Source organism: Bactrocera tryoni, chromosome 3, assembly GCF_016617805.1.
Source record: "Bactrocera tryoni isolate S06 chromosome 3, CSIRO_BtryS06_freeze2, whole genome shotgun sequence".
NCBI classification, from domain to species: Eukaryota; Metazoa; Arthropoda; class Insecta; order Diptera; family Tephritidae; genus Bactrocera; species Bactrocera tryoni.
In genome coordinates this window covers 3,061,536-3,080,584 of record NC_052501.1, presented here as the reverse complement: position 1 = coordinate 3,080,584, position 19,049 = coordinate 3,061,536, and the positions used below count along the sequence as shown (strand labels likewise).

Below are 19,049 nucleotides of genomic sequence, written 5' to 3'. Positions count from 1 at the left end.
AACAAAAAAAGGAATAAAAAACATTTTTGGAAAGAAAATAAAAAAGTGTTGAAAAAGTGCTTATTTGGATATTTTTTATATAACAGTGTTTCATTTACTAAAAAATATTTTCGCGCGCTAAACTACAAAGCGTCAAAAAAGTTTATTTGCTAGACTAAAAATTTGGTGAACCGAAAAGTGGCTTTGTTTTGTGTCGGAAAAGCATAAAATATTTACACAAAAGCAGTGTCTCACCCACAAAAGTTCCGAGTCGAAGTAGAACTTGCTAATTGTTACTAACAAGAGTAGTAATTGTGGTGGCATGAGAAAACAACAATAATCTTGCGCGCAACAACAGAAAATCGCAGTTGACAACAATTCGTTTGGTGCGTGTTTTGAATAAGAAAGCCACACACAAAACAAAAACAAAAAGTTCAAAACAAATTCGAAGCAAAATATGTACTACAAAGAAGTGAGTGGAATTCTTAAAAAAAACAAACACACGAAAGTTTACGAAAAAGTCTACTAAAGTAAAAAAAAAAACTTTGACTTTGTAACGTCGTCACACACTCTTAAGTGCTCGCCGTTGTAAACACGATTGTCAATAACTTTGGCTACTGTCATTGCTTCAACGGATACACGCCGCCTTTTACGGACCGCTACGTCGATTTTAAGCACAAACATATTTGGATTACGCGTATTCGATACCTTTCCACTGTTCTAAAAGCGTGCAACAGCTCTGGAGGCAATACTGGTAAGTAAGCTTTGATGTACAAATTGGCTGTTAACGGGTTAAAGACAGCGGAAATAACTGACTGCACAAAAAAAAAACGAAAAATTTAAAAGTGTGTCAAAAAAGCATTGCAGGCAAACAGCATGTAAAGTAGCGCTATGTGGATCGCTGAAAGGCCAGGAAATATGAGAGATATAAGATCGTTAAGGCGACAAAGATTTAGGCTTAAAAATCGTAAAAGCTTTACCTTGATAGATTTGCTGCGATTTTATATCTGAGTGTTCATAAATATTATTTTAAATCGAGAATTGAAAGCTAAAACTTGTTTTAAGCATATTTAGGCGTAAAATTACACCCTTAAAGCTTGTTCTATCCGAAAATGCATTTTATGGAGTTTTTGAGAATTATTTTGAGACGCTATCTTATTTATTTTTTGCTGTCCTGAGTTAAAGTTTACAGACCATATACTCTGTCTTTCCCAAGTATTTTTTCGTATCTAGATGCTGAGATCTTCTGAGTCAGAAATAATATTTGAAAGCTAAATTTACTTATTAAACACCTCTTACTTTATATCATTATCGTCTTATAAAAATAAAATAAACAATTAAATAATTACGCAAACATGAAAAATCTCGCCCATTATACAACCTCATTTTTGTGCCCGCCACTGTGAAAATATATGACAAATGCCGCCAATAAATACTTACTACGGAACCTTATCAATTCGTCTGCAATTGCCCGCGTGTGTGTGCGCCCTTTGTTTTAAGCTTTAATTTGCTTATCTCTTCCTACAATTCTGAGTGCTTCAAAAACAAACAAAAGAGAGTGCTAATTGAGAAAGTTTTTGAAAAAAAAGTCGCTTTTCTTAGCGTGCGTGATAAAATTATGAAATTCCTAAGGCCTTGATTGTATTAAATGCACCCAGACATACATATGTCAAACGATAACTACCTGTTTACTGCAGCTTGACTATAATTTACTGCTTAATTTGCACTGCCAATTTGTCGAAGCACAATAATAATCAAAATTGTTCTACTTACTTGTTGAGTGACGACAATTGCGGCCACACTTTTGCTAGCCTTGTTAGACTAAGTAATTACTGGTAATTATGCGCTAAAATTTAGCTCTGTAATTTCCTTTATGCGTTTATGCGTTGGGGTCTATGCGGTTCCTTAGGTTCTTTGTGCAACTGGAAGTTGTTTACTTTTCTATGCTTTCCTGACTTTTGGATTCGCGCTATCGCTTGTGACTCACTCCGGAGTTCGCTGGAAATACCATATGTATGTAGCTATGCGTATTCTCCGTCCATTTGTACTTTACTCATACATGACTCCAACACGTAAGCGTGCTCAAAACAGCTGCAGGATGAAAGACAAAGAAATCTTTGATTATTTAATATGTAACAAATTAGAGCATATTTTATAGCTGGAGGCAGCAGAAAAATAATTTGCTGTTTTTTAATGTAGTGACTTACTTTATATGTATGTTTTCTCGAATTTTTATTATAAAAATGTTAATTATTCCACTTATACATAATTTTTTTATATGTGAGTTGACTGAAAACGCTTTATTTTGATTTGTGTGAGAAATTAAAAAAAAAGGAATTAAAAGTCAGAGGGGCGAATTAATCTCGTGATTTCGAAATACAGCTACTTAATCCCGGCATTATCCTCCTTTATCGCTGCATTAAGTTTATTAGACTTATTGGGCTATAAAAATAAATACATACTCGTACTTTTAACTAATTGGAAAATATTGAGAAATGCGGTATTAAAATTGCGCAATACAACAATACCGTTATTAATTATTGGAATGAAATAGGCAGCGCAATTAAGCCATAATTATGCGGTAAATAATGCAGCATATTTAATAATGAAAGCAAAATTGTAAAAATCAAGCACAACACTTGAACTAATGTAAGCGTTTACGTGCGCGCTAAAGTGACACTTAAATGTTAGGGCGCGGCGCAAGGGTGACAAATTCTGATTTCTATATAGACTCGAAATATTAAAAGTATTTTTTCACGCCATCATTTGAATAACCAAATTATTTTTGAAGAGGAGGCTGCAGCGATGCGTTTCAACAATTATTTGTTTTTTGTATTTATGTGAGTCTGCAGAAGAAGAGCTGAAATTAGACGCAAATGTAGCCAGTTCTTGAGTCGGCAAACAAAAATCTAAACTTAAACCCAATGTAACGCGCTTTACCGTCTACAAAGTCAACCAAAACTTATAATCATGTCTGACTGTGCGCTCAAAACTAGTCAAGGAGTGCATGACCTCTTAGCAATAACATCAAGCTTCTTCTGTATTAGACTTTTTCCTGTCCCAGTCACAGCAGAATCGCCGGTAAAACTGCAAAACTTATGAACTTGCTAGAGAGGGCACCCTTACTCCAATTTCATCCGATTGGAAGCGAGTTCATTATCCCCTTGCATTCTTGCACTAGCCCTTTCATGCTCACAGCAAGCGCTGGTCATCAACCAGAACTTTTGCGGCTGCGAAATTGTTCTGGGCTAGAGTGATCTGTAACAGATCGTCTGAGCTACTTGCTAAAGTCAATCTTGCGCTATTGTAGGTGTTCTGACTGGACACTCTCCACTCTTTTACTGACGCTGTATGTAATTTTACCAAAGTTGTATCATTTTGTCACTTTCTTCTCTTTTGCCCAGCTCTTGCCAGAGTGGCATTGAAATATCTCGATAGACACGTCTTAGGTCCCTCGAAATGATTGGGCTTAAAACAAAAAGCCTCAATAAATTTTTAAAAGCTCAAAAAGCTTCGATGATCAAAGAGGAGCTTGTGATCTATTTCTATTAGTCTTTGGGTATCACAATGACCAACTCTTACAGCTGGCCAAGTGAGGTCCATCGATATGACCAACCCTACGATCTACCTTTACCTTAAACATATGTATGTATTATCATTATACGCGCTAAATAAAAAAATCTTTTATGTGTTATTTAATGACCACCCTAATATGCATAGTTGCGTGCTAACATAAGTGCCATAAAGCGCGGAAAAGTGTTAACGATTGACACAATTATTGCAACACTTATTTTATACCAAGCAACAACAACAACAACAGCGTGCGCAACATTAAGTATTACTCAAATGGCCTCAACAAATACCAACTAATAAATAAAAACGATTTCCTGAAAATCCAAACACACACACAAAACAATAACAGTAAAAGTCAAATCAGAAAAAAATAATAATTTTATAAAATTCAACCGCCATTTAGTTTTCCATTGTGAATTGTACGAAATTTGGCAAGTTGAATGCGACAGCGTTTACATTATAGTGACCATTTCGGTAGCGTTTAAGCGACTCATTGACTCATTGAGCTGCATTTATGGCGAAGTGGCGATCATTTTGTAGAGATTTACAAGCGCAAATGCTATTTCAATTCAATTAGACTTATGACAGCAACTAAAGTTAATTGTCAATTGTGTGCGCACTGATGCGCATTTACGAGCACGACAATTGCAGTGACGATTGGCCATAACTGTCACCGCTGACCATCGTCTCGCTACCAAATGCGGAGCTGATGAATGTGGGCGATACGTGGGATTTCCCTCACAGCTTAGCCTCTTCGTACTCAGTGCTGGTGATACCGTTACATGCGTGCCACCCTAACGCTAAGCGTGTCTGAAGCAGTGCTTCGCCACCGTAAAACGTGTTTAGCAAGCTTGCTGTAGTCTTCCTTCTAAGTAGTTCAAACAAGCTGCTTACTCTTGGCTCTATTATCACGCCTCGCACTTCAATGGACGCATCATCAACAGCTGATGCATCAGACAGCAGTCAACATCAGTTGCTATGGCTTTATTATCGTCGTCTTGACAAGCTATTGTCATTATGATTAGTGTCATTATGTGCCCGAACGTAATACAGTTAACGCATAATTGTTGGAAATGCAGCAGCGGTAGAACGCGGACTGATAGACACATGCCATGGCTACATGTAACGGCACTCTATGCAGCTGACGTTTGACAGCGCACGGTCAGTGCCACCAATCAGTGCGAGCTCAAATATCGCTGACAGTTCGGCGTATGGAAACTGAGCTTTTGTTGCTAATTTTTGTATAACTCGAATGTTGGCTGTTCAGCAGTGCACCACCAGAAGCCAATGACCCAACGGCCGAGAATTTTTCTTTTTTTACATGAAGCTCCATTATTGTGGCGTTGGAAAGCATTTTTACTCGCTTTGTCACTTTCTTCTCTACCGCTTTCGTTATAGTTCTATGTCAGTTTTTGTTATTTCTGAAATAAGTATACCGTATCCAATTTATCGCAACAAATTTTCGTACTTTGAAATGTGTCTATTTTAGTTATCTGCAAGTAATAAAATATAAACTAATTGCTCTGAGGTATTTTGTCTTTCTTTTTGCTGAGCTTAAATGACATTTACGTACTCCAACCGATAGTTTGAAATTGTTGCTGACCAAAAGTCCAAAGCAATTCAAATGAACACATTTGTGTATCCATTTCGGTCATTTCGGCCATTTGCTGAATGTGTGTGTGTGTGTGTCGGACAAAAAGATGAATAAAAGAAAACACAATTCAAGCGCAGCAGTGAACTATACGTCCTATGGAATGTGTTACGGAAAATAAAATAAAATATTTAAAATATTCAGCTAAGCTTTTCTATAACAGCCTAAACCACAATCTGATCCAGCAGCAATTTTATTATGTAGAGAATGTCTAAACTGAAAATATTTTTATAAGTTCACACCATTCCATTAAAAATAAATAAATAATATTCTATTCTAGTTAATATGAATGGTAAAAAATACATATGTACATACGTAAATATACTATATACATATGTATTTAAGGGCAAACCAGAATGAAAAGTTTTTCCCTCTAAAATATATGTATATTTATGAATGATCAGTGTGACGAACTGGGCTTGTACTACTGTGATCAAATTGAAAGGTGAATTTTTAATTTATACTTCGCGAGTTTTTCAAATGGGTAATTTAATTTTTTTTTTTGTAAGTTACCGTAGTACCGTTAGTGACATCTAAGTATGCTAAATTTCACGTCAAAATATTCGTATTTGAGATACGCGTCGTTTTGTGAGGCTCTAAAAGTGAATTAATCGATTTTTACTATGTCTGAATTTATTAAACAAAGAAATGCGATAATGCACCATCTCATACTGCATTGGTTATTCGTGATCATTTCGCCACATTTTCAACTAATAACTTATGGCTATTCAACAAAGTCACATGACCACTCCGAGGACACCATTTTGACTCAATTGAAGATATAAAAGCTGAATCGAAGAAGGCTCTGACGACGGAGAATTTTTAAAAGTGCTATGATGACTTGAAAATTCGTTGGCATGTGTATTGCAGCGGGAGCGGATTACTTTGAAGGAGGCGAAATGGACAAAATTCACCTTTCAATTTGATCACAGTACTACGTCTGCCTGTTCGTTTGCCCGTCTGTATACACATTAGCTTCCTCGTTTTTTGAGATATTCATATAAACTGAAGAACAAAATCAAGTTCTTGTATGGAAAATTTTTTTGTTTGAAACTAAAGAAGATAAAAATAATGTCTAATGCTTTCTTACCTTTAAGTGACAACTTCCGGCTGGGTACTTACTTCCGAAATATACATTTTTTTCTTTTTATTTCTTGTATTTTTGTTTTATCAGCTGCACTTTATATTAACTTTATCCACTTCAATTTTGTTTTTGTTATTCTCACTGCTATTTCGGTTAAGCACGTGTTTCTATATTGCACTCGGCGCCAAATAGATGCGTTTATATTGAATGTTGAACTGTTAGATACATACTTACTTACAAAGGAGTATAGTGTACTTACGCGCTTATGACTCAATAAAGCATTAAATTTGTTATTAGATAAATCTAATGGAAAATCTTTTTAAATGATTCTACTTAAACTTAACGGTATCTTTGTACTGTATTTACTTACTCCAGACTGCTTGCTTGTTTTCAAGATGTGAGTAACTTTGTGTAATTGAATTTATCTGGAATAAAGAAAAAATTATAAATAACAATAAATTCTTATGATAGATTAAATGTTTCTAATTGGGTTTATACACAGATTACTCAGTAATACATGTACATATGTATGTATGTATGTATGTGTCTAAGCACATTTTGCATGAGCACACCTGCGACAATCACTAAGTAGGATTTTCCATAAATATATGACAGCTAATTTCGCTGCTGTTTTCAATGCTTGCAGCGCTGCTGTGCATTGCCGACAATTAAAGCTCAATATTTAACAAAATTCCAGTCGAAGCGCAATTGAGACTTAATATAATTCAGTCATTCAAGCGCAAAACAATTTATGTAAATGTAAAGCCTTACTAACACAGACACACATTCAAGCAACAAGCTATAAACAATGATGGCAACAGCGCAAAAAGGAGATAAATGACAACAACAATGGCAGAAGTAGCATCAGTAGTCAGCTTTGCAGCAATAAATATCTTACGCCTTTGCGGCAAACGTGATCGGATCGCCAATGTGTATGTTTGTATGAGCAAGTGAACGAGAACGGAATGAAAATGCATAGAATTAGCGAAACAAGGCGATTGGAGGTGAGGACAGTGTTAGCAATTATGTAAACATTCAATATAAATATGTATATATGTATGTATGTACATATTTTCTCTGCGCTTCAATAGTAGATGACACACTCGGTGTATTGAACGCGGTCACTCGGCTGCAATCACTTGCTCCCCTCCCGTCGCTCAATAAGTAGCAACCCTCGTATACCCTCATTGCATATCTGTGCGGTTACAACAACCACTTGTTTCCAATCAAGTGTAGCTTAATCATCGCAGCCGCCATAATATTCGCCGACGGAGATGTGCTTCACTGCGCGGTGATGTACAAAATTCTTTCCATATACCTAGAACCGGTTTGAGGTGTGGGGCAATGAGGAACTGAAATAATTGAATTTTATATTTTTGTAACTAATTTAAAAATACGAATATTTGCAAATTAGCCGGCCATAATTGCGAATTTACGCACTTGTCGTGTAGATGAGCTGGAAGAGATTCGAGTGGTCAATGACAACAATTTTAATAACGTGCCGAGGGCAAGCAACAACTACAACACAAGTAAACATGGTCAAATGATTTTTTTTGCAGTAATTGCGTACTTAGCTGAGGAAATTAAAAACGCTGAAAGCAAAAATTAAAAAAGGCAACAAATATTAAAATCCAGTAGATTTTTTTTTTGTCGCGATTCAAGTACACTTAAGCACAAAATATAACTAATTTGGTTAATGCGCATGTCTATCGAATTTTAATTAAGAAGTTTCTTCGCCCAACTAGCAAACACTTGAGTATTTAGGTCGTCTGTTCCTTAGCGGCTTTGTGGATTACCGAGCTAAAGACGTTCGATGTAGCTTCACGTGCTTGCCAATATCCAATTAATATTCGCTCATGGTACTAAAGCTGGCGCTGCCGCAGTATGCAGTGTCGGCGGTAACGGTAGCTAGCGCTGTCCGCCTTGTTAGTTGTAAGTACTAACTGTTCAGCGCTGCAGGCTTATTATGGTCAGCGAGTCATTAAACCACAAACGGCCGCAGAAAACAACACTCAGGCGTGGTTACTAATGACACCAATACGAGTATGGCGTAATTTAGAAAGGTCATTCAGCACCTTCTTATTTTCTAATTGCTTTTGCTCGACGCTTATTCTATACCTTCTTTAGAAAAATAAAAAAAAATCCATAAAATGAAATTTCTAGTGTTGGCCGACAGTTGGACTTACAATATTAGTTTACGGTTCTTGTGTATGAAGCCATTTTTCTTTTGCTAATTGAATGATGACAATCTGATTAGGATGAATGTACGACTAACTAATATTGCACTTTAGGTTTACACAAATTTAAAGTTATTTAATAATAGCTACACAATCGCGAGAAAAATTACAAATTTGCGGACTTCAAAATATGGTCGTAGGAGGATGCTGCCACTCGGTATAAAAAGGATTTTTGTACGGAAGTTCCGCTAACTAAGAGTATGCGTAATGTTGCCTCATTACTCATATACTGTAGACAAGCGCCAGCATCCAAGTGAAAAATGATGAAAACATATTAAACACGTTTAATATACTACCAAAAGCAGTATACTTCATTTTCAAGAAACTCAAAATATTTGTGCTTGCCTAAGTCGACAACAATATCATCGCAAATAATTGATTAAATATTACTGGAGTCGACAACATTATCGTCGAAAATAATTGAATATTTTTAAGGTCATCACCCTGTCTACAAATGCAACTTGATCGCTTATTGTGGCCGTGTGAGGTCGCCCTACACAGTAGTTGCGCGTATGATTCATAATACTGTCATGTATGTGCTGCTAGCTCTTTCGTTCCCGCTTCGTTCGGCAATGCGTAAGTTAGTGCTGCCATTTCAGTTGCACTTCGGTTTTTAGCCATTGGCGTTGACAATTGTGTGAAAATTTATCAGCGCAGACGACTTTCAAATAGAATAAGCAGTGAATAAGTGTTGAGTTAAATTTGCGGATAAGTTTATATGCAAATCAGGTGGAGAAAAATTCTTCTAATTTTTAATTGCAAAAATTATAGTTAGAATTATTAATGTGTAGCGAAGTCGGGTAATTTTCGTACTAAATACGGAACTGATGCTGGAGCACAACCTCAAGAGTTAGCTGAGTACGTGTTGGAGCAGCTGGTGATACGTGCATTACGCAGATTTTTCTGTTGTACGAGGCCGGAAAGTTTTAAATGATATAGTAAAACGATTTTCAATAGTACGCTTTCCAAACTTCATTTGTGGGCGTCAGCAAGTGCGATTTTTTCATTTGGAGAACTACTTTGAAGTTGAAGTTTTGGAAATTTTTGGCAAATTATCCCATTGTGAGTAAACCGTACGAAAAAAGTTGCAACAGTTAATCATCACGTTTTCTTGATCTTCGAACATATTTTTGACGGATGATTAATACAACAGATATTTCATTTAATCATTATCTTTACAACATATGTTTGTGTTGTAAACGCTTAGGCTAAAAATCATATCAGCTGTTTGCTTTTGTGTCAATAGACTATGCGCTATTCAAGGTGAAAAGTTGTGAATTCCATAAAAACGCGACGAAATGACGACATACTTCCAATGCCAAAGTATGTACTGAGCTAAATTGTTGCTAAATCAAGTTTATCGAAAGCTCAAATATTTGTAGCTCACTATATAGAAAAACTAAAACAATTATACATCATAAGCTTTTTTAATTACTATTAAATATTCTTATTTTAATTGGAAATTAAAAAGGTGTTTTAAGTGTCTAAAAATCCAAACAGCGCCGCTGCCCATGATGCATAGTCGACGTTTGCCATACGTCAGATAAGCGACAAGTTATTAAAGATAAAATATCAGCTACGTAAGAGGCGAGCTCATAAAATGCTGATAAGTCAAGCAGGAAAATAGATTACATTCCACTGCCGTACGACTGTCTCTTCGCCGCAATTATAAAAATAATTTTCAATAAAAATGGTGATACACATTTGCTCTAACAATCATATATTTATACAACACTAATTGGCAGCAATTTATTCTTCTTTCCGTTGAATAGTGAAGCTACTAAGTAGCACGTTTTCGTTATGTCTTACATAAATCCCCCGCCAACCACTGGCTATCAAAAGCAAATAAACAGTTTTGTTTTCGATTTTTGTTTTTATATAATTTATGAAATTTCTCCATGTGATACACAGCACATTCAGAATACTGACCACTTGACTCGCCAACTGTGCATAAAAATAGCTTTTGTGCTCATACGTAGCAAAAGTCTGTTTCCAAGTATATTGCTCGCGGTCTGGTTTGACAAAAGCAATGAAAATAAACATTTCAAATTATGCTAGCTATACTTATACTCCATAACAAGTGATGTATGTACAGATGTTTAAAGTGGCAGCACATAAACTGTCATTAACCCTAATTTGTGCTTGCTTCGAAAGCGTTATAAGTATATAGAGTACCTTTGTATTTGTTTTTACAAAATCATTTGCTTATTTTCATACCTTTTCACTTAAGCCTTACTCTCATAAAGTTCCAAATCGAATTCTGAGCATGATTTTAAATGATTTGCTGAAATCGTTAGCAATTTTTGCTTATAGTGCTTAGGATGATACATTATCGATTTCAATTGAGATTTCAGCCGGTTGCTCATCCAACAGACGGGCCATGAAGTGGGTGAGTGCGCATGAGATTGACAATGCGTCGACCACACCTTGCCATACACCCATAAACGGTGCAACGACATTGCACTTGTACGCGTCTGGAATTTTAATGCTGAACATTTTGCTTTGTAATTTGGTTGCTGCCCATGTACTCTCTGGTGCGCTTTCGAGTTGAAAGAGAAATGCACAACAATAGTTTAGATGCTTCATTGGCTTGTCTGGTGACAGGCCAGCGCACGACTGTGTGTCGATGAATACATGTGTGCTTGGCTGAATACGTGACCTTTCCACTAGCAGATAATATCCAAATGTTTTGCTGCTCAGTCAGTAGTTTCTTTATACAACTAGTTTAGTTTTTTTGAGTAACTGGATAATTTTTAATTTTGAGAAGTCTTAAAAAATTAAACTCCAAAAATTTTAGTAAAACGAAATTTTATATAAATGTTGCAACTTTTTTCCTGCTTTTGAATTTTCTGCAAAGTAGGTTTGCCAATTTTGACTTTCTCTTACCAACTTTCAGACCTTTAACTTACGCTCTGTAGCGTACAGAGACCAGCAACACGTGTAAAACACAAACATATACTCAGTCATAATGGCAACTGGTGAGACAGCGGATGCCATTGAAATGGAAACGGTTAACCGACAAAACTCAAATGAGCAGGCGAAAGTTGACAATATTGCCAACATCCCGCCTGCAACTTCGAAGCCGTCCACACCATCGCCACCACTGGTTGTCAACACCGTCACCATAACACCGCATGTCACGTCGGAGAAGAGATTATCTAGTGATGAAACCTTAGCACAATTACAGGACGTACATCAAAGTACGAATGCCGTAAATAGTATATTACCTGCTGCGCCATCGACGTCACGCAACTTTTATAGTGAGGCAGCTGCGGCACACGGTGGCGATGAGTCTACACGGCTCATGCAAGCTGAAATGGAAATAAGTGCGGCGCAGCAACAGCGTTTACGTAGTGCCAGTTCGACATTAGACGCCAGTGTATCGAGAAACCCGTCAGCGGCCGGTAAGCATGAGAAGAAAATTGGACATCGGCGCGTTGACGAAGGTGGCGAGGTGACATATAAACGCATACAATCTAAGCAAATAATGGGCTCCATTCAGTTGGGCATACAGCACACGGTTGGCAGTTTGGCCAGCAAACCCAAACGGGACTTGCTCATGAAAGACTTTTGGGAAATGGAAACAATAGCTTTTCCGCCAGACGGTTCATCGATAACGCCAGCTCATCATTATAGCGAATTTCGTTTCAAAGTTTATGCGCCCATTGCTTTTCGGTACTTTCGCGACTTGTTCGGCATAGCACCCGATGATTTTCTCATGTCCATGTGTGCTTCACCGCTGCGTCAACTATCGAATCCAGGCGCATCCGGTTCGATATTCTATTTGACCGACGACGATGAGTTTATCATAAAGACAGTGCAGAAGAAGGAATGTGAATTTTTACAAAAACTACTGCCGGGCTACTACATGAACTTGTCACAGAATCCGCGCACTCTACTGCCAAAATTCTTCGGGCTCTACTGCTTCCACTACAATGCGAAGAATGTGCGTTTGGTGGCGATGAACAATCTATTGCCCTCTGATATCAAAATGCACGCGAAATACGATTTGAAAGGCTCCACATTTCGTCGTAAGGCATCGAAAACCGAACGGCAGAAAGCCAGTCCTACTTTTAAAGATTTAGACTTCATGGAACATCATCCAAATGGTATTTTTCTCGAAACAGATAAATATAACGCACTCATAAAGACAATTCAGCGAGATTGTATGGTGCTTGAGAGCTTCCAGATAATGGACTACTCGCTGCTCGTGGGCATACACAATCTGGACTTGGCGCAAAAAGGAAAACGTGAGGAGCGCATACGAAATGCACGTGCCAAACTGCAACGCTCCGAAGAGGTGCGCGAGGCACCAGAGCCACCAGATTTTGATCAAACGATGAATGCTGGTTCAACCACTGCGCTGCAATCGGCTGGCACCGCATTGAATCGCTCGCGCAGCATGAATCGTCAGCGCTTGGTGGCACATTCTACGGCACTCGAATCGATCACCGCCGACATGGACATACCTATGGAGGAAGACGAAGATGTGCCCGCGGGTGGCATACCAGCACGTTCCGAGAACGATGAACGTCTGATCCTGTACATCGGTATAATCGATATCTTGCAATCGTACCGTTTGGAGAAGAAGCTCGAGCACACGTTCAAGAGCATCATTTACAACGGCGACACGGTCTCGGTGTGCCGACCATCCTTCTATGCGCAACGTTTCCAAAATTTCATGGGTAAAACTGTGTTCAAGAAGACGCCCACCTTTCCGCTGAAACATTCCCCGTCGAAGCGAAAGAGCTCGACAACGCTGCGCACACCGCAACGCACGCCATCACAGAACTTGGCCTCGCATACACGCCCACCGCTGTTATCCGGTTCATCGACGCCGCCACCAGCCTTCGACGATATCTCCGAAGAAGATATTACAGCTACACCCTCCACCACAGGCGGCATGTACCGCAACTCGGCGGTTAATGGCGGTCGCCCACACTTGGCGCCGCAACGCTCTTACCTGAGTTCCAATCGCAGCGCCATAAGCAGCGCCACCGACGACTACAGCGACGATGAGGTAGCCTCCAGCAGTGGCGCACGCTCGCCCACTCGCCGTGCACGTTCGCCACGGCTCTCCAAAACCGATGTGCAGGTGACCACCATCGGCTGCATTGAAGACGCGCCGGTGCATGTGCACGACGTCGACAACAACGGCATCGTGGTCAACACCAAGTCGGGTGTACTCATGAACAGTACCGAGGAAATCAACTCCAACGGTATCCAGCGTAAAACAACACTTGTGAAGGCGGTGCAATCGCAAACCTACACAACCACTTTGGTGCTGAACGATGTCAGATGAGTGCAAAGCAACGTCTGTAGCGCTTCGGGCGGCGTTTGTGCGGGGCTAGCAGAAGAACAAGTACATATAGTAAGGAAAGTGATCGTGTGATGGGCTAATATACATATTATTTAAATAAACGAAAAGTTGAACGTCGTCTGTGCGAGTGCCAGCCATCATATACCAAGTGCGCTTAATACTACACTAAGCAATCGCTTATTTATTAGAAATAATATTAGCTGTTAAAAGTACTCGAAGTCTGCGGTTGTCGTGCTTGTTGAAAGCGCGAGTAATCCGATGCAATAACGGTTGTTTTTATTTGCATGCAAATCGCCTGATTAGTGCCTGAGTCATTTCGGTTATGAAAAGTGTTGCTGCGCTGGTGCTTGCTGCCTTCCGAATCGAAAAACGAAATCTACTTTTAAGCTTTATGTTTCCTTGAGTATTATTTTCTTTCGATATCTGCTTTATTTACTTTATGCTTATTTGTGGCTATCATCGATATTATTTAAAAGTTTACTTTTCGTTGACTATCTTAAATTAATTGACCAATGTGCGATTATAATGATAATTAAATATTCATATGCCTACATACACACTTACATATTTATGCACAGGCGCAGTGGAACTGCGTATATTAGAAAAAACATTATATAATTTTTAAGCGTTTCGGTGATACAGATTTTTGTTGTTAGAAAACGTTTTCATCTGGAAATTTACACAGCTATTCTCGCTGGTAAGGCGTTCGGTAAAGTTGGCTAACGGATTAACCACTGGTATTAGTAATAATCTAACTTGCTATTATAACTTTTAGCTCTAATATTAATTATTTATAACGTATTTATCCTACTGATTGTAAAGCAAGATTAAGAGTCTACTATAATCATAGTATTACACAGCGAACCGACATAAAAGGCAATCTTTATATTTTTATGTACATACATATGCTATAAATAAATGAATGTAATTTTTCAACAAAAAAATATAAAAAATAAACCATTCGTTTTTTGCTATTGTGTGGTCGCAATTGCACATAAACATATGTATGTATACATATGTATACGAGTGCGTACAGTAGGTTGGGCCAAACAAAACTTTTAGCATATATACATACATATATGTATGTATTTGGCTGCCTGAAACTGATAGGTAAATATTTTTTTCTTGTATGTACAACTTTGTTATTTGACAATGTGTCTTCACGAAATTTGGCGCGCACTACTATTTAAAGCAACGGTACAACCTCCGAAGAATTTGTTAAGATCAGTCCACTATAGCATATAGCTGCCATACAAACTGACCAAGTGCAACCGAATTAATATTTTTTCTTGCTCTCCTTGACCACCGTGAAAATATCGTCCGGAGACGAAGAAGAGAAGTTTACAGAAATATTTTCTTAATTTGTTTGGATTCTTTTTTCGTTTAATATTTCTTTTTCAATGTTTTCAAATTTTTTTTCAAATCTTTTTTTTTATATTTTTAAATAATTTTTGTAAACTATTTCTTTCTGAATATTTTTTTTTAAACTAATTTTTGCTAATATTTTTTAAAACTGAAAGTTTTAAAATTGTTTATTTTTTTATGTTTTCGTTTTTTTAATTTTATTTTTTAGTTTTTTTAAATATTTTTTTACGTTTTTTTAATATTTCTTTTTTTTAATGTTTTTAATTTTTTTTAAATAATTTTTTTCAAAACTAATTGTTTTAAACTATTCTTTTTTTATATTTTTTAAAATACTCTTTAAATTTTTTAAATTTAACTATTTTTTAAAGTATTTTTTAAACTTTTTTTTAATATTTTTTTATAACTTTTTTTTAATTCTTTTGAATATTTTTTTTTTTAATTTTTTGTTTTTTTTATATTTTTTAACATTACTTTGTTGTATATATTATTTAAAGCTTTAATACTTTAGATTTGTTAATACTTTTGAGCATTTTTTTAAATCCTTTAAAATATTTGTTCTTTCTAAGAAAAATTTCCAATTTTTTTGACCCACCCTAATGTATATTTCTCAGTTGAGTTATGAACACATTCGCCAGCTTTCAGCGCTCATTGTGCGCCACAGTTTGTTTTCATCAATTGTGTGGCGTTATTATTTTATTATTATTGCATTATTTCTTATGCAATTGTTTACAGTGAATTTTAAAAAAATATTATTGCCGCATATCCGGCAAAGCCATATTGCAGCGGCAGGATTTTGCGACGCTTACGCTTGCGCTTAAGCGCTTTTATACGCCCCAGCCATAAATACAAGTACATACACATGTACATACATATGTAAGAATGTAGGGTATATGCCACAAGGCTGTGTAAGCACGAGCGTGTGTGTGATTGCTGGTGCAAAGCGATCAACCACATTCATCGAAACTATTTTATTTCCCTTTGACTCGCTCCACGGCATTTTCGTTTTGTTCAAATTTTTCCCCGATTAATTGAGGAAACTCAATAATAAGTAGTATTGTGTTGAAACATGGGCGAAAAGTGAAAAATATTATGCGGGCCGCCAGTGGCAAATTGCATGGCTGCATGCGTGTGCGTGGCGTCTCTGTGTTGGGCGCGCATAAATTAATATATTACTCATACGCCCCGTCGCACGACCCCTTGCATGCCAGCACACGCCATATTCCAACACAATGGCAACGCGTGCAGTCGGTACTTTGCCGTGAGTTGCTGACAGCGCGTGAATTTTGCATGCCACACATACCAATACACTCGCTCATGCTCCCACACACACACATGCAGCGGCGCTTAAACATTTTGCGGCACATAATATGAGCTGATTTTTGCGCGAGATCAACGAAATTAATGGGGTTTTCTACATCTCTTGCGCCCGCACACAGCCACACATGCTCGTGCAACATGCGTTTGGCGGCGGCGGTGGCGGGGGCAGTCGATTGATATTACTTTTGTACAACTGGTTGCCAGCGCAATAATCATTAAACATAATAGAGCTGTAAATATTAATTGAAAAGTGGTAAAGCAGAAAGTAATACCTGCATGCGTCTGTGTGTGTGTGTGTGCGTGTCAATGTGTAATGGCTACTACTATTGTTGTTGTTGTTGTAGTTGCTGCGATAAAATCTTGATTTTGCCGCCACAAGTTACTGCAGCAAACACAACAACAGCAATGATCAAGTGCGCGGCCTCTTTTTCGCATTTCCCTTTTGCCATTTAATTTTTCTTCGATAATAAAATCCGTTATACTGTATTTTGGGCGCGCCGCATGTATTGGTATGTCGTTATGAGCTTCCTTGCAGCATGTGTGTTGTTTTTGTTGCCGCTGATGGTGCGTGTTGTTGTTGTTTTGGGTGATTGGCTCTACTGGTATGTGTATGTGTGTGTGTAGTAGCCACAAATATGTGTGGGGCACGTGCAACCAAAAACAACTGCCGTTAAAGCGTACAAAAACAACATGCACACACATACACACATATATATATACACTCAAGCAATTGCGCTAGTATTAGTGCGCTCGCTGCCTTATTTATGGTGCATGCTTCTGCTTTACCACGAGTTCGCCTATCTTATGCTGCGGCAGACACATCCGAATGCAAACAAACGCTTCGCGATTACACTGCACCGAGCACTGGCGCATTTCGGCTACAATTTAACACATGCCAATAGCAGTGTTGAAATCTTAATTAATCTTCCCGCGTGCGCTGCTCGGTTGCTCGATGAAATGGCCCATTGACTTCATTGTTTCGATATGATTTACGCCGCTTGTGGGATTTTATGAGCGCTGCCTTTCTGTGCCTTTGCCCTCCGCGTATCCTGTACGAGTATGTTCATTTTAATTGTTGCACAAATTTAATTCAACAACCTCGTTTTTAATTGCAGCGCTCTTTTCAGCCAGCAGGCTACAAAGACATTATGGCTAATTAGTTTATGGATGAGAAAGCTGAGGTGGCAGGTAGTGGACTCTACTTATTTCATACACATATGTGTGAATTACTACTATATCAATTATTTAAATAAATTTAATTGAAATATTTATACATACTTGTTTGAACCTCAAAACCTAATTGAAATATTAGTTTACAATTTTTGCGGATCGCACTTCCCCTTAACCTTCTTAGAAGCCTCAAACATATTTTATGTTTTTAATTAATAATGTGGCGCTTAAGTTTTGAGAAAATGAGGAAACTACAATGAATTCACGTGATTTTAAGTTATTTTGATTGCTAAGAGCAAAAGCCGGGTAAATCCAATCGATATATTCGGTAATTGGTATTCGGTGCTTGACATATGGTATTCGGTTTTAATATTGAGTACTTGACTTTTGGTATGCGGTATTTGGTATTTGGTTACTTCGTACTTTAGTATTTGATTTTTAGAATTTAATACTGTGTTAGATATAAAGTATTCGGTTTTAATATTGGCCATTTCATCCTTCGTATTATTTGATATTCGGTTTTTAATACTATGTTGACATAAATTAACCAGTTTTAAGATTGGCTATTTGATCTTTGGTATGCGGTAATTGATATTCGGTTTTCAGTCGGCAGTTAATACTGGCATTTTGTTCTTGGCATTCAGTATTAGATATTAGGAAGTTAATATTGGATGTATAGTATTCGGTATTTGACATAGAGTATTCGGTTTTAATATTGGTTACTTGATTCTTGATATTCGTTATTTGACATTCGATATACAGCATTTAATATCTGGTATTTGGTTTTGGGTAGTTAAAATTGGTACTTGTTACTCGATATTTAGCATTTGGTATTCAATATTAAATACTGCGTGTTTAGCATTCGCTAATTAATACTGTGTATTCGGTATTCGGTTTTTAATATTGGGTATTCGGTATTTGATAAACTGTATGCTTCAGATTTGTGGACTTGAAGCTGCCATATTTGAAGCAAATATTGAGAAAATTCGTTATTTGAGAAATAACCAAATGGGCCCTTAATCATTAGCAGACTTACATATAGCAATAATGACATTAAAATCATTAACAATTTTTTTTTATATTTTGATATTTAATTTTTAAGAGTTTAGTTCAATTTTCTTACTTTTTATTGTGGAATGAAAACTAAGCATATTACAAAATAAGTTAATACTTCAATAACAAATGCCACGTTTGCAGTACAACCTTAGCATACCTTTAGGCTGCACATTAGTGTTGAGTAGTAGCTTGGCAGCTACTTTTATAGCTGAGTTAGGCTTGCAATATGTTTTAAATGCTTTTTTTTCTATAATTAATATGCAGTTGTTTACAACATATCCGAATATTATTGGAAAA

At 37.2% G+C, this 19,049-nt stretch overlaps 3 protein-coding genes across 5 annotated transcripts in view; 2 read left to right on the top strand and 1 right to left on the bottom strand.

Annotated features, from left to right (window-relative positions):
• Positions 1-17,877, bottom strand: part of LOC120771796 (inositol-pentakisphosphate 2-kinase) — a 134,300-nt gene extending 116,423 nt beyond the window's left edge. Inside the window, exons 1-3 of the mRNA XM_040099996.1 lie at positions 17,805-17,877; positions 6,658-6,712; positions 1,753-2,070 (exon numbers count right to left, since the gene is read on the bottom strand). The gene's annotated coding sequence lies outside the window, so the exon portion shown is untranslated. The remainder of the gene's footprint in view (positions 1-1,752; positions 2,071-6,657; positions 6,713-17,804) is intronic.
• The window catches only part of LOC120771793, a 146,982-nt gene that overhangs the window by 113,130 nt on the left and 14,803 nt on the right, over positions 1-19,049 (top strand). The window contains exon 1 of one of the 2 annotated variants that reach the window (XM_040099990.1): positions 88-733. The exons of the other annotated variant lie outside the window; for it this stretch is intronic. The gene's annotated coding sequence lies outside the window, so the exon portion shown is untranslated. Of the gene's footprint in view, positions 1-87; positions 734-19,049 lie in introns of those variants that run through there. 2 annotated transcript variants of the gene reach the window in all.
• On the top strand, positions 9,147-14,742 carry LOC120771794 (phosphatidylinositol 4-phosphate 5-kinase type-1 alpha). 2 transcript variants are annotated; one of them, XM_040099993.1, is made up of 3 exons: positions 9,147-9,253; positions 9,316-9,586; positions 11,421-14,742. In XM_040099993.1, exon 3 carries the CDS (start codon positions 11,493-11,495, stop codon positions 13,824-13,826), a length of 2,334 nt encoding a protein of 777 aa, XP_039955927.1. In that variant the 5' UTR covers positions 9,147-9,253; positions 9,316-9,586; positions 11,421-11,492; the 3' UTR covers positions 13,827-14,742. The 2 variants fall into 2 exon arrangements, with proteins under 2 accessions (XP_039955927.1, XP_039955926.1); XM_040099992.1 differs by having other exon boundaries at positions 9,147-9,586.

Coding starts and splice junctions, on each gene's coding strand:
- LOC120771794 (XM_040099993.1), top strand. CDS start 11,493: ATGGCAACTGGTGAGACAGCGGATGCCATTGAAATGGAAACGGTTAAC.